The sequence below is a fragment of the Typha latifolia genome, chromosome 7 (assembly GCF_019914945.1).
Source record: "Typha latifolia isolate L0001 chromosome 7, TyphaL0001v2, whole genome shotgun sequence".
Classification (NCBI taxonomy): domain Eukaryota; kingdom Viridiplantae; phylum Streptophyta; class Magnoliopsida; order Poales; family Typhaceae; genus Typha; species Typha latifolia.
The window spans coordinates 6569120-6584737 of NC_133092.1; the positions used below are offsets into that span (position 1 = coordinate 6569120).

Below are 15618 nucleotides of genomic sequence, written 5' to 3' on the forward strand. Positions count from 1 at the left end.
ATCAGCAAGAAGGTATGTGGCTGGATGATTGTTACTACATAATTCGATGACAATAACCATATATAACTAGGCAACCAGGAGATGAGGTCCCAACGTATAATAATAAGCTTTAGAGTTTAGAAACTTTTATGTAAGAGTATTTGCATCCGTATCTCTCGAGCCAAATACAATTTCTATTTTAAAGGATCACTCTTTTTCATTAATCATTTAATTTTTATATTTTCTAAATAACAAGGAAGCTATTGTACGTAACTTTTTGTTTAAAAAAAATTTAGGAAATGGGTAGAAATTTTATATGGAGTGTCTATACAAAAAAAAAAATGGAGGGTGTATACAAAAATAGTCAATAGTTCTGGGACTAGGTGTAATTGGTCCTGTCTTTGATGGTGAACGTGCACGTAATAATAAAATGCAAATGTGAATGACAACTTCACAGAAATCGTTCCACCGAAAGCATCAGCGACGAGATCCTGCAACGATCCACCCACCGTCACAGCCGAACCAACTCCGAAGTCTTCTTCGCAACCGATCACCTTCCCGCCTCTCCGAACGCCCAAACCAACCAATGCTTCTCCCTCGTCTTCAACTCCACAATCTCCTCCTCCTCCGCCGCCGCTGATCACAACCCACCTCTCCTCCCAAAGCAGCCTTCCCACCGCAAATCTCGCTTCCACCACAGCCACTCCGACGGCGATCGCCATTTCCTCTCGCCGCCGCGGAATCTTGTGGAGTCGTCCCACCGGCGGTCCGTCTCCTCGTCGACGTGCTCCCTCGACAAGCTCTCGCGGCGCGCCGTCTCCGACGAGCATCGCTTGGATGCAGCCGTAGAAAGGGAGACTAACGATGACGTGAAACGTCTGAACGCTTTCCTAAGAAATCAGAGATCTTTGATTGGGAAAATCTCTCGCGGAGAAGCCTCTGCGGAGGCGAAGTTCATACTCTCCTCCGCCTCCTCCGCCTCCTCCAACAGTTGAGAAAATTACAACTTCCCCTCCCATACTTTGCTAATTGGAGATTGGATGTCTCTAATTTTTCTTTCTAATTAGGTACGACGAGTTCAATTGTGGCGGCCATATGCTACGCTTGGTTGCTGGTGAACATCGAGAAGGGGCACGGGGACCGCGGCATGGTGGTTGCCCCAGTGGTGAATATGAGGAGGGAAAGAATGCTTAAACACAGGCAAGCTGCTTGGCTTCTTTATCATATTGGGATCGATGCTTCGGCGTTGCTCTTCGCGGACGAGGTATATTGGATTCTGATGCTTAATTATCATCTAAACTTGAATAATTGGTCGTCTTCTTTATAATTTACTTTGTTTAGAAATACTACACACGCCTCAGTCGATTTATGGAATAAGAGATGACATAGACTTCCTGTTCCTGAGTTTAGATAGAGACAAATAGAGGTAACTCGAATTATAGTCGTTGCACTTGCATCATTGGTCTTTAGGTTACGTTGGTAAGTCGCTATATTCTTTATCTTTACAGTTTTACAGTTCATTAAAGATGTCAGCATGTGTACATTCTGAATAAGTTGCAGAGCTACTGACATTTCTTCTCTTAATCTGGATCAGGTTGATTTGGAAGGCTTAATAATGACTAGACAACTAAGCATAGTTGTAGTAGGGCAAGATATTCTGAAAACAAATGGGGAGGTGACTGTTGATTTCTTAGCCGTTTCAAGTATGTGGACTGATACCTAGTTCTTATATATGACACTTTGTATTGTGTAGGTCCATTCGCAATGCACTTTTCTCACTGATAATTACTGTGAAGAGTCCTATAACCTCCTTCAGAGTCCAAATATAAAGAAACTCCTGGTAGAGAATTCTTTAGATTCTCTCTTCTTCTTCTTCTTTTCTTTTTTGCTTCATCTTTGTCACTTAATATCTTTTCTCTTTCAAATCACTGAATGATTTCTACTTTCTCAGCTTGCAGGCATTCTGTCAGATACACAGAATCTGAATACTACCGGTAAATCATCTACAAATAGAGATTCAGAGGCAGTACAGTTGCTCCTGGTTGGTTCCACTCCAAATAAAAGACATGAACTATTTCGGCAATGTACTTAATAACTACTCTTGCACATAACATTGGAGATTCTTTTGTGTTCCATCACTTTCTAACTTCCTATCTTCTACCTTTTAATTAGTGATGCAAGACCATAAAGAGCACTCATTTCTTGAATCTTTGAAAACCGTCTACGGGAAGCCTTCAAATGATGGTAAGTTGTGGTCATATACTCTTTATCTTTTTATGGGAATTAGTGAAGCCCCAAAGGGACTTGGGGCATTCGCTAGGTTGTAGTGTCACTCTCTCTCAACTTTCGCTTTCAACATTTCTTACTTTAAGACCACTATATCAGTGATCTTATATTTGAGACTGGTTTCCTTTTTCATTGAATATAATACTACTATTAAAAATTGGCTCAAATTCAGTTTCAGTAAAAAATTCAGTAAGTATCAGCATTTCTGCACCATGAGTTCGAACGGGCCTTAGGGGCGTTCGAACGCAGGCTCCAGACAGAGAGCAGTCTGTGATGCAGGCATTCGAATGGCCCCAGCCGCGTTCGAACGCGAGCCAACCCGAGAGCAGCTGTTTCTACAGGCATTCGAATGGGGCCTTGGCGTTTGGACGCTAGTCTGCATTTGCATTGGGCGCGTTCGAACGCGCCCAACGGTCGTTCGAACGCCCCTTTGTTTCTGTTGCTTTGATATGGGCGCGTTCAAACGCGCCCCCGAGGGCGTTCGAATGCGACGTAGAAAAACCTAATCTGAACCGGCCCTATAAATAGAAATGTTGGGTTTTAGGGTTTTGTGTGGGCATTTTGCAAGAGAGAAAAGCTTGTAGAGGAGAGCCACCATTGTTTAGAGAGAGATTAGAGTTGTAATCTTTTTGTATTTGAAGATTTGCATAGTGGATTGAAGATTGCTTCGCCCGTGGATGTAGGCACATCGCCGAACCACGTAAATCGTGTCTCTCCCTCTTTTTCCTTTATGGTTTGCATTGATTTGGTGTTCATATTTGTGATTACTTTGGGTATTTGAAGTTCTCTACAACTAGCGGAGTTCTCATATTGATATTGATATTAATTTTGCTAATATTTGGTTTGCCCCAAATTATTGCTATTCTATTTAGATTTGTTTGAGGGTGAAGGGTTTTTGCTTTCGCTTCCCTCACCCATTTGGATATTTGCACAATAAATTAGTATCAGAGCTTCAAGGTCTCAAACCTAGGGCTTTAAATTTGGGGATAGCTTTGAATTTGGGGATAGCATTGATTTGCAAATATGTCGGGATCATCCAAATTGGGGAAACTTATTTCAAATGCAAAATTTGACGTAGAGAAATTTGATGGCACCAATAATTTTGGAATGTGGGCAATGTAAAGTGATGGACGTCTTGTTCCAACAAGAGTTGGACATCACCTTGGAGGAGAAGCCCGAAGATATATCCAAGAGGGATTGGGATAAAATGAACCGGCAAGCTTGCAGCTCCATTCGGCTTTGTCTAGCAAAGGATCAAAAGTACTTTGTGATGAAGGAGACCTTGGCGAAGAGCTTATGGAAGAAATTGGAGGACAAGTTTATGACTAAGAGCATTGAGAATAGGCTCTATTTGAAGAAGTTTTTCTGATTTCAATACAAGATTGGAATGCCTATGGCCGAGCATTTGAATGCCTTCAACAAATGACTTGCGGATTTGCAAAATTTGGATGTGGAAATTTTGGATGAAGACAAAGCCTTGGTATTATTGAATTCGTTGCTCGATGTATATGATCAATTGAATACTACCTTACTGTATGGAAAGGAATCTATTCCTTATGAGGATATTGCAAATGCATTGATCAATAATGAATATCGCAAGATCGATAAGCAGGTTCATACGGACTCTCCATCTGAAGCATTGACAGTGGGTGGTAGATTGAAAACTGGAAAGTTTAGCAAGCAGGGTGGATCGTCCAGTAGAGACATTCCTGCTAGAGATGAATGTTTATATTGTCGCAACAAAGGGCATTGGAAAAAGGATTGTCCAGTTTTGAATGCCAAGTATCAACAGAAGGGAAAGGCAAATGTGGCCGATCTTGAAGATGAATTTGATGATTTGGATTTGGATATTGCACTTAGCAGTTCATCTGTACCATGTCATACCGATGAATGGATTTTAGATTTGGGTTGCACTTATCATATGTGTCCTCATCGAGATTGGTTTTGCACTTTTGAATAACTGAGCAATGGCATGGTTTTTATGGGTAATGATAATACTTGTTAAATTGAAGGAATTGGCACAGTTCGTTTGCAGTTGCATGATGGATCAATGAGAGAGTTGACATGGGTACGATATGTCCCTCATTTGAAGAAGAATCTCATCTCATTGAGCGCATTGGAATCCAAAGGCTTCACAATCACAATAAAAGATGAAACTTTGAAAATTGCATTGGGAATTCGAGTTGTGATGAAAGACCTTCGGAAAATGAATTTGTATTTTTTGCAGGGCAAGATTGTGATAGGCAGACATGGTCATGGATCACAAAGCCCAAATTTGAAGAATGAGGTCTCTAAGAGAATTGTAACTTTTGAAGAGTCTTCTATTTTGAATCAGAAGAATTTGCAGAATGGCATAAGCAAAGACTTTTCGCAGCAGGTGGAGAATGAAATCCTTGGTGCTCCGCCAAAGTCTACCAATTTGGATGTAGAAGACTCAAGTTTGCATAAGATGGAGACCTCAGCTCAGAAAATTTTGCAGAAAGGAAAATCAATTGCAGTTAGTAGACCGAGAAGAAAGACCCGGAAGTTTGCACGGTGTACTAACAGAATGGCATATCCACTTTTGGTTGTTCATGACGACAGTGCAGTTGTGACTAGGGTCAAGGTCCAACATTGCTTGGACTTGATTAAGTATTTGCATGTTTGACTACTTGGCATTGACATGGTGCACTCACTCGCTTTGCATTGGTGGAGACAGTTGTTTGGCATCTTTGAAATCTCATCCTATTTGTTTGCATTTGGGTTTTGGAGTGGTGCACTCACTTTGCAATGGTGAAGACTATTTGGAGTTTATTTTGGATTTGTTTGCAGAAATTATTTGGATTTGGCGTCTTTTGACGCAAATTTGCAGGCGGTGCAATTTTGGGATTTGTAGTCACTTTGTAGTGGTGGAGACTGATTTGGTGAAGCTGTGAATTTGTCGCCAAGATGGAGAATCGTTAAAAATTAACTTAAATTCAGTTTTAGCAAAAAATTCAGCAAGTATCAGTATTTCTGTGCCACGCGTTCGAACGGGCCTTAGGGGCATTCGAACGCGGACTCCAGACAGAGAGCAGTGGATTAAAGATTGCTCCGCCTGTGGATGTAGGCACATCGCCGAACCACGTAAATCGTGTCTCTCCCTCTTTTCTCTTTATGGTTTGCATTGATTTGGTGTTCATATTTATGATTACCTTGGGTATTTGAAGTTCTCTTATGATTTTAGTATATCCTTTGAATTTCTTAGTTTTACTTATGTTGGTGTTAGCTTGATAGTTGACAATATATTTATCTTCACTGCAGTATGTCCACATAAATGATTTAGTCTTGGCCGTTAAAGATAACTCATGTGGTTTTACTTTTAAATATTAGAATTTTGCAACAGAAATTTACTTATAGCTGATAGATTGGTAGTAGTTCTTAAACTACCTCTTCATGAAGCATTGCTACTGTATATTTTTTCTGATAAATAATGAAGAAAAAGTCAAATACTTTGATTTGTTGCTTTAGATGTTTGAGGCCTTCCAGAGTGGATGTTTCATATTCTTAAATCTACCTTTCATTGTTCTTTTCCTTCTTCAGAATTTTTCTGTTGTTTTGTGTTGTGAATCAAAAGTAATCCTTTTTTCTCATCCAAAAACTTTTCACTTTCCATTCACTAGCCATATACTCCATTAGAATGTAATGGTGTGGTGCCATGAAAACATAGACTTGCTGTAAGGTGGTCTCTAATGTAGGTTTTGAGAGCTTAGCCTAGTTAAATTTATTAAGGAAGAGAAAGTGGTCACTTCTTGTTCTCTAGCATGCATTGAGCTGTTTGTCCTCTCATTACTAAGCAATTAAGCCTTGATTTGATTGAAACATCTAACTGTTGTAAATGATTACGTTGTGTTTGGTTTGAGGCTAAGCTTTGAATCTTAATTAGCTTACCCTATTTTTTAATTCTGATTTAGGTATTTTAAACTAGGCTAAGAAAATATGTTGTTTGGTTGTGAATTAGGCTAAGTGTAATTATTACTTTTGATATGATGTGAAAAAATAAAAAATATTTTGGTTTTGGAGAAAAATAAATGATATATAAAATTAATTGACCAAACTGCCCTTTAACTTTGATGATAAATTTAAAAATATTATTAATCTTTTTATCAATAAAAAGCTTTTAAATTACTGATTTGCAGGCTTACAAGTATGTATGTAAGCTCGCAAATGGACTTATAAGCAGCATGTATGTCCACAAACAGGCTTAGCATGCATATAAGCTCGCAAACGGGCTTACAAGCATACACGTACTTACATATTAATATTTTTTTCTAAAATAACGTAAGATTAATGTTGTTTTTTTTAAATAATAACATAAGGTTTCGGTTTTTTATTTTTCTTTTGGTTTTGATTATAAGCTCATGTGTAAGACCTTTATATATTTTTTAAGAAGTTCTTCGCATTGCAAACTTTATTAGAAAAAGAAAGTGAGTTATTGCGGGCTTAAAAGCTTATAAACTCACAAGCACTTTATAATTTCTTGTAAACTTAGTAAGTTTTAAAATTTTTTGGAAGAAAATTTAATTATTTTGGAGGAAAATTAGAGATGAATGAGAGAAGATTTAAAATATTAGTGTAATTATTACTTTGATGTGACCTAAAAAAGTGAAAATTATTTATTTTTTAGAGAAATTATGTATCATGCAAATAGTACTAAAATATTATTATAAATTTATAAAATATAAATGCAAGTCAGCTATTTTAAACCATATCAAACCTATTAGTAATTTAGTATTATATTAAATAGTAAATTTTTATTTTTTCCATCAATGTGAATGAATATTTTTTTCTAGGGTTATTTTTTTATGAGCCACAGTGAAAAATGAGTTTTTTTATAATAAAAAAATATGCATTTTTTGGAAGAGAGAAGAGAGAGGAGAGAGCGAGAGAGGAAAGAGAACATTGACAAAACATAGCATTGATAGATTTAAGTCATGTCAAGGATAAATTTAGAATCTATATGAATTCATATTGGAATGTTTATTTTATTTTGTTTTTAATTATTAGGGAGTGAACTTGATTAAAAATTAAAAAGAGAAAATCACAGTACATTTTGTTTTTAAGTCTTTTTTTTTTCTGCTATAGAGACAAGAAGATGATTATTGTCTCTCTATCTTGAAGTACTGTGTTTGTTGAACAATATTTCTAAATTCCTTGTGGTCTTGCATATCTTGTATATTATGTAACGTGAGGAGCAATCTTCCTATGATCCTATCTCAGGAAAACAGTCGGAATAAAAACTCAGTGACCTATCTAAGTTTTCAACTTCAATTATTTTTCCCAAGAATGTAATTATCCTATGAATTCTTGCATATTAATGGATGATCTGTTAGGTAGTCCTAGGTTTTTTTTTTAAATTTTCATAGAAATAATAAGATCTTTCAGTAGGATATAAACCAAAAGTAGTTATACATTTATGCAACTTTTGCTTTTTGAGTTATAAGTGAATTAAGGACAGCTAAAAACATAGACTCAACTGAGATGCAAAATGTGTTTTAATGTAGGTCATAAATAAAAGTAACCGAAAAAGGCCCTTAATTGAGGAAAAACTTTTAAATAGGGCATCCTAATGCACAGGGCTCCGGTCAATGCAAGTTCTAGGATGGGGAGATATATCATAAAATCACAGTACTCTTCTAAATCTTATTAAATATAAGTTGTTCAGACTTTGAGTGATGATATTTGAGTGATGATGAAATATCAATGAATCTCATTGTTTTTATTTTTGTTGTCATTCTGGACACTAAATTACTCCATTGCTTACGTCTATGTTAGATTGGATGTTCCAAAGGAACCTATATGAAGTTTCTATAAACAGTTGTTTCTATGCCATGTTATGAAGTTAGTCTGTGTTCTTACATCTTGCAAAAGACATGAAATCAGTAGTTTGCTCCCTGCTGCCTAAATTCATGTATCTATTTTTATTAGGATATATGTTGATGTTCCTACTTGTCTAGGTAACCTCTTATTACCTTTTGTTAGTTGTCACAATATATGATTTGTAAAATCCCTTTTGTGTCTTTTATGAGCTATGTTGCGACATGCTATATGAACTGAACATTTGTTTCCTGATGTAAGATAATGATGAAAGGAGAATGTCTCACGATCATACACCTCCAAGGAGAAATTCAACATCAGTATCACATCAGGATGAATTTACACCAAATTCAGGTATACTTCCAGTGTTCATCACTCACAGAAGTTCAAATTTCTTAAATTTTCTTCCAAGTTGCAGAACATAGGCTGTTAATGCTGGTCTATATTCATATATCAATACAATTTTTGCGATGCACGCACACGAAATCACACACACACACATTCATTCTTGACTCTTGACGGTCACTATTGAGAACGAGTATAGTTTGCAAGCAAAAGTTTGTTACCGAGAAGCAAGTCAAGAATTAATATCTTGTTGTGAACCAGCCCGAACTGGTTGGTCTAGTCGAGTTAGGATTACTCTAGTCGAGTTGAGTCTAGGGTTGCTTGGAGAGCAAGTAACTTAGCATGAGGTAGCCACTATAAAGATGGTGTTGTGAGCACCCTAAGAAGCAAGATGGTGTTGTCAAGTTAGGGATTCTTCTCTCTCTCTCTCTCTCACTCACTCTCTCTCTCTCTCTCTCTCAACTAGCAACACTCCTAACGAGGCCACCAACTGAACCTGCCGATCCCAGCCCAAGTTAACCCAATACCCACACTTCAACCTACCTTGCCTCGGTAACCACGTCGCCATCTTCCTCAACTCACCCACATGACCTCCATCTCCCTCAAGCTCACCAACCGCCTACCTAATCCCTCAGCCGAGCCCTTCCATCGCCTCCCCTCTCACAAACCAACGGCTAAAGATCACCAATCTGTGCTCAACTGATAGCTTGATCGCCCGACTCATCGTCGGCATTACCCCATCCCATCGTCAACCCAAACAACCTTTTAGAGCCAATCATCTTCAAAACACACATGAAAGTACCAAGTGATCCAACAAGCTAAAAGCAAAATATGTTTTTCTTATCTTTCCTTTTCTTTCTCATTGTTAACTTACCATTTTCACTAAAAATTTAAGTTGTTAGGTAATAGATCAACCATGTATATGATGCATTTGTGACTCCATCATGTGTGATCCATATACATTGCATGTGGATAAATGAAAGATAGTAGAGTGTGCAATCCTCTATTTTGCACAAAAATAGATAAACATAGAAAAAGATTAAATGAGGCTAGACGAGGTATGATGATACAACCCTAGGTTAGGATTCTCTCAAAATAACTAGAGGTTGGCTAAAACAAAGAAGGAAGGTGACCTCAACCTTAGGTGCTCTCGTCTAGGCAATTGGACTAGTTTTGGCCGGCTAGGGATTTTGGGTGCCACAAACTATTGCGAGCGAGTCCAGGTCTGAAAATGAGTTGGGTGAATAGGCTTGGACCTTGGTAAGAATTGGCTACAAAGTGACCTTAGAAATTGGGCTTGGAAAATAGTCAAAAAAGAGAAAGCTCTGGGCTTGACGGGCTAGGTGGGTTTATCAAGTTTGGCTAGAGTTTTCTATTAGTTCAGGAATTTAAGGGTGGAGTCTAGAGCTAAAATTTAGTATGAAAGTTGGCTAGACTTTTAGTTAGAGATGGGCTAAGGCTTGGTTATAGTTTGACTCATGGTTCGTCGGATCGGCCAAACCTAATCCCGATCTAGGTTTGATCCGAACACTTTCTCTCTCTTTCTCTCCCTTTCACTCTCTCTCTTTCTCTCTCTTTCTCTCTCTCTTACTCTCTTACTCTCTTTTTTTCTCTTTCTTCTCACTCTCTTTTTTTCTCTTTCTTCTCACTCTCTTTCTTACTCTCTCTCTCTTTCTTTCTTACGGAGAGATTTAGTGAACTCCAACGAATTCCGGTATATAATTTTTAATTAATTATTTTTATTTCTCTCATTTTTTTTCATTTCTTTCACTTTCTCACTTTTTTTCATTTCTTTCACTTTCTCACTTTTTTTCTCTTCTTTTTCTTCATTGCACCATAGTTTTTCTTTCTTTTGTTTAATTTTTTTCCGCTCACTCTCTTTCTAATCTCTTCTTCTTTTCAATTTTTATTATACCATAGTTTTTCTTTCTTTTTAATTTTTTTCCACTCACTCTCTTTCTAATCTCTCATTTAGAAGTTTTTCTGCATTGTTAAATAATATTTAGAATTTTACGTAATTAAAAAGCCTAATTCGATCCAAGCAACCGATATGGCCAATACACATCATTTTTTCGAAAGGTTGATCCTGATATCGATCCCAATTTTTCGAACTTTGGTTTGACTCATGGAACAAGGCTTAATGGGCAAAAGCCCTACCCGGCCCCTAGCAACCTGCACAATTGGGCCTTGGGCTGCCTTGGGTGTTAGAAACCTGGTGAGTTAAGAGGCACGTCCAGGATGGGGGCATGACAGAGCCGGTTAGAGATCTAGGCTAAGGATAATGTGGCAGAGTTTGCCAATATGAGCTGACTGGCGCTTTGGTGCGTCTCAGCTCAAAGGGAGCTCATCTAAACTTAGGAATTGGCCCAGTAAAGTGTTGAGAACAATGGCAATTGACAGATTAGGGCTTGGCACTTATCTAGGCTTACGCAAGGTCTGACTCAATCTCTAGAAAACCAAACTTTAATACTATGTTAACTTACCATCTTCTCTTAAAGTTTATATTTGATAGATATAAGATTAACAATTCTTTTCTTACTTTAAGACTCACCAATAAATTCAACCTTAGATAAAACCCTACCATATCTAATGGTTATTTCAGTGGCTTAAATGGCTTCTTCACCTCAGTGTAGTATCTTCAACTCTCTGAAGATTGGGTTGACTATCTTGCCCGGAGAAACTGTTCACTGTTGTTATGAGAAATCCTTTATGAAAAGATGTCTTCATTTTTATTTTTATGTTATCAACATCAAGTGACATACCTCAAAGTATTCTAAAATCAGAGCACATCTAAGACTAGGAAATAGAGCTAGACTTCTTCAAAAAATCATAGTTCCTTTGGTAAATCCTTGAATCAGAGATATGTTGTCTGAACAAATTTACTATATTGACACTCAATAGCTCATTCCTTTTCTATGGGGCCAGTATTTTAGGAGTGGGATAGCACTTATATTGTGTCTCAGATTTTCTATTTTGTCCCATTTCCTTTGGTAGAGTATTTTTTTTAACTCTTCCCTTGTATAAATTATTTTAGATTTTCTTCAAGAGTCCCATCCTAGTCATCAGTGAGAACGTTGAGCTATCCAATTTTCTATGCTAGAAGGGACAGCAGAAGTTTCATGAGTGCAAAGAGACGCAGAAGATAAATAAACTTATACAGAAAAATAAAAAATAAAATTAAGTCAAAGAAAATAAAAAAATAAAGAAATATGGTGAATTATCCTTTTTTAAAAGGTCATTCATCTATTGTGTCTTAACTGTGTTTGAGAACTTCACTAGTATTTCACCTCATTGTTGAAAACAACTAGCACCTATACTTTATTTTTATTCTGTTTAAAGCTGTTTCATTATTTGCTAGATATTTGATCTTGTCGTATGACCAACACCATGGGCACATCAGTGCAAGTAATTCAAAACTATCACTAGAGAAAATACTCCTTGAAAGTTGTTTTCAAGCTCTACACCTTTATAGTATGGGTTATCCAACATAACCTCAAATTTACTGTGACCCTTCGTTTATCTCGTCCATTGCCAACAATATATTCATGTGATGGATAAAGTTTGGATGGCATCTTTGAGACTTTTAGTACATTCAATGATCGGCTTTGCTCTTGTAGTAGCATTGCAGTTAGTTTACATGCTGTCACTTGTCACATTCTTATGTTAACTTTCAGTTTCTCAGTTTGAAAGACCAGCTAAAAGTAGGAAATTTACTTGCAGTGTGTGTAAATATACATGCGTGGACTATGCCTTTTCAATTTCCCACCTTAGTACTGTGATTTGCTCGCACTCAAATGTTCAAGCAAATACTAAATGGTACCTGTAGGCTGTAGCATTATATTCTCCAGGAAAGACGAAGAAACAGAGGCCTTCTGTGTCACTATAGTTATTGAACAAAAGGATTTGGTCTTTTAAGAACCGATCTTTCTGAATTACTTGAGCCCAATGAAGTTCCTTCCTGGCTCACATCCTATCTTATGTATGTCACTTTAAAGTTCATCTGTCTCTTCTTTAGTTAGACAAGTATGTTAGAATACTTGGAGGGCAGCTTGAAGATCCAAAGGCTGATCCGTATTGCCCTTCAATGTTGACTTTTTATTTTTATTTTTTTTTGATAAACCCATATTGACATTGAAGAAGAATGTAGTTCACAGATTCCATTCGTTTAATTAACAAGCAGTATTGTTTCGCGAGTTCATTTAACTTACTACAGATGCCTTGACACAAAAAACATTCATTCTCATCTTATACTGTAGTTTGATCATGCTATGTGAGACATTCTAATCTCATGCTTTTTTTATTAATTTTGTGATACTTTCTATATTTTCTTATATTGCTTAGGTAGTTTCTGAAATTCTATATATTAAGAAAAGAGCGATATGACCAAAACCAATCCAAACATTTCATTTTCTTAAAGAACAAAACTGAGACCGAAACTTTTCACTTGGATTTATGCAACTGTAGCTATCTTTAATCTTACGTGTTACAACTAGTATATGCATAATACTTTCCTTTCTTCGTTAGTATGTATTGTTTTTATAATATCTTATGCTTCTTATTGGAACTTGAATTCTTAGATCCTCTGTATCTTTGATTAGGCGATTTGTAAAAAGAAAGTGCATTACTTCTGGCCACATACAGCGCCTTCTTCATTTCTTATCTGCATACTTTTAGTTGGATGGTTTGTCTTGCATATCATTAAGCATCAGCTAATCTCAGTCTAATTGAACTTCGCACAGCAAACCAGAAGCCGGCACCTCCTGCTTCAGCACAAGTTGTTCCAGAAGCAGGTTCTCGTGGGAAGAACAAATTCTTTCTGGCGAAATGGTTTGGTTTTGGTTCAAAATGATTTTTCTTTAGTTATCTTTCTATCCATCCAAATTATACGGCCTGTAGAGAGAGTAAAAAAAGAAATTCTGAATTTACCCATTGTAATTCGTTGGTTATATCATAAGATATAATTCTGAATTCTTGTCTACTGGTGTTCATTGGGCAAAATCTTCTAAACTATTGTTTCTGTAGGTCTTCAAATTTGTATTATGCTATTTAGTTCAATGAAAGATTCCGTCATTTTCTTTGTACTTTTTTCATTATGGCAACATATTAATGATTCAGAAAGATGAAATTTTCTCATTTGAGGCTTTTCCAGTGATCTTCCTGCCCCTCTGAACTTTAAAGGAGGACGATGCTCGATTGTCTATTTTTGCAGAAAGAGGTTGCAACGCATCAAGTATATAAAGTACATGTTCGAAAGGAAGAAACTACATATCTTAAGATAAACTGCTGCCAGTCATAGAATCTGGAGAATAATTCTTTGATTTGGTTGGTTATAGATTAAGGAGTTGTTTGGCTAAAAAATAAGAACTTTTTTGCTATAGTTTTCAAAGTATTAACCAATAGTTGTTGCCATGTAAATGCCACATCAGTGAGGTAAATCTTTATCTTGGTGAGTGATTTAAATTGCATTAATAGAAAGAAGAAATAGAAGAGTTACTGGGCGAGGAAGAAGTTATCCAAGAAGATAAAAGAGGATGGTGAGAAGCAGCTCCTTCACAACCTCCAGATCTCTGAAAGCGAGATGTGAATTTCTCTCCTGTTTCGCTCCCTTTTAACTCTAGAGGAACCACCAAAGAACTCCTTGTCGGGCAGTCCTGAGCCTCTTAGGAATCAACGACTAAGATGGTCCTGAGCTTTTTAAATCAACGAGCTCTGCCATTCTATCCAATAAGCAGCATGTCTTATAGCAAGCATAGGTATGATGATGCACTTGAGGAGAAGGTGCTCGACCACCACTAATGCATCGTTGCAGAAGGGCCATCGAAACACCTACTTATAAATACACATGCTTGCTTCGTTGGTAAGCCCCCATATGGTACTTCACGTTACTTGTCAATAAAATATTTTCACAAAATATACATAAAATGTTTCCACAAAATATACAGAAAATGTTTCCAAACTATAGATAATCTTAAGCAAAATAAATCCACATACAAGTTACATTGCCTCAACAAGCCTCCAAAGATAATGTCCATAATACAAAACTCAAATCATAAAACTATCACAGGAGCTAATTCAAATTAGACAATAAAATAGCTAAACTCTAATAATAAGTAAAATAAGTTATTCCTTATTATCCGCATCTACCTCATCTAACTCTATAATATTTCTACTACGAAATGTTGAGCACATAGCCCAATGAGTATAATCTAAATAATCTATGAACATTGTAAATGCATAATGAATGTTCCAATGCATACTTCTAAATACCAAGGAATAAAATAAGCATATCGAAAATCATTTGCAATAGATTCTCACATAATTAGAAGATCCAAGAAATGCATAATAACATCATTGTCTAAGCCAACTTCCTATTTTAGCAAGATAAACTCATGCAGAATATAAGATTATAGAATATATCTCTTTGCTCACACAGACTCTTAAATGGTTAGAGTTCAATATGCTCACACAGAATCTTAAATGATTAGATTTCAACATGCTCACATAGAGTCTCAAATAATTTGATTTTAACATATTCACGTAGAGTCTTAAATAATTAGATTTCGAGATACTCACATAGAGTCCTAAATGATTAGATTCCAACATGCTCACACAAAGTCTTAAATAATTAGATTTTAATATGCTCACACAAAGTCTTAAATGGTTAGATTTCAATATGTTCATGAAGAGTTAAATAATTAGATCTCAACATGCTCACGAAGAGTGTTAGATAATTAGATTTTAACATCTTCACAAAGAGCCATATTTTACAAACATAAAAATAAAGAGGGGCAGTCACTTAGTAGTAATGTCGCCCATATAGGCTTAACAATATTGCTTATGACCGGTTGTCTATGATCATCAGACTAAGGACTTTGATCGAAAGCCCATATCACCATCTGTAAAATCATCATCGTAAATAGCGGAATAATCAAGAGCACATAGTTCATCAAGGGACGCCTTAACTTTGCGTCATCAAGTACTGTTAAAGCTATAACCCTACCTCATAAATATTTTTCTACTATTATCATAGTTTAGTCTTCAATAAGATAGTGTGATCGACTGAATGCCACATAAGCTAATGATCTTAAGCGTAGAACTTTAATATATAAGTACTATATAATACACCCCACCTTTAACCATGGAATGACTGAGTGGAGGGCACTTCTTAGTTCG

General features: G+C 36.4%; 1 protein-coding gene across 1 annotated transcript; it reads left to right on the top strand.

Moving 5' to 3' along the window:
- The first annotated feature begins 440 nt into the window (after positions 1-440).
- On the top strand, positions 441-13409 carry LOC140792601 (uncharacterized). Its single transcript, XM_073143682.1, has 8 exons — positions 441-969; positions 1047-1243; positions 1574-1654; positions 1733-1819; positions 1931-2063; positions 2152-2223; positions 8362-8454; positions 13185-13409. The coding sequence occupies exons 2-8, from the start codon at positions 1127-1129 to the stop codon at positions 13292-13294; spliced, it is 693 nt and encodes a 230-aa protein (XP_072999783.1). The 5' UTR covers positions 441-969; positions 1047-1126; the 3' UTR covers positions 13295-13409.
- Positions 13410-15618: the final 2209 nt, after the last annotated feature.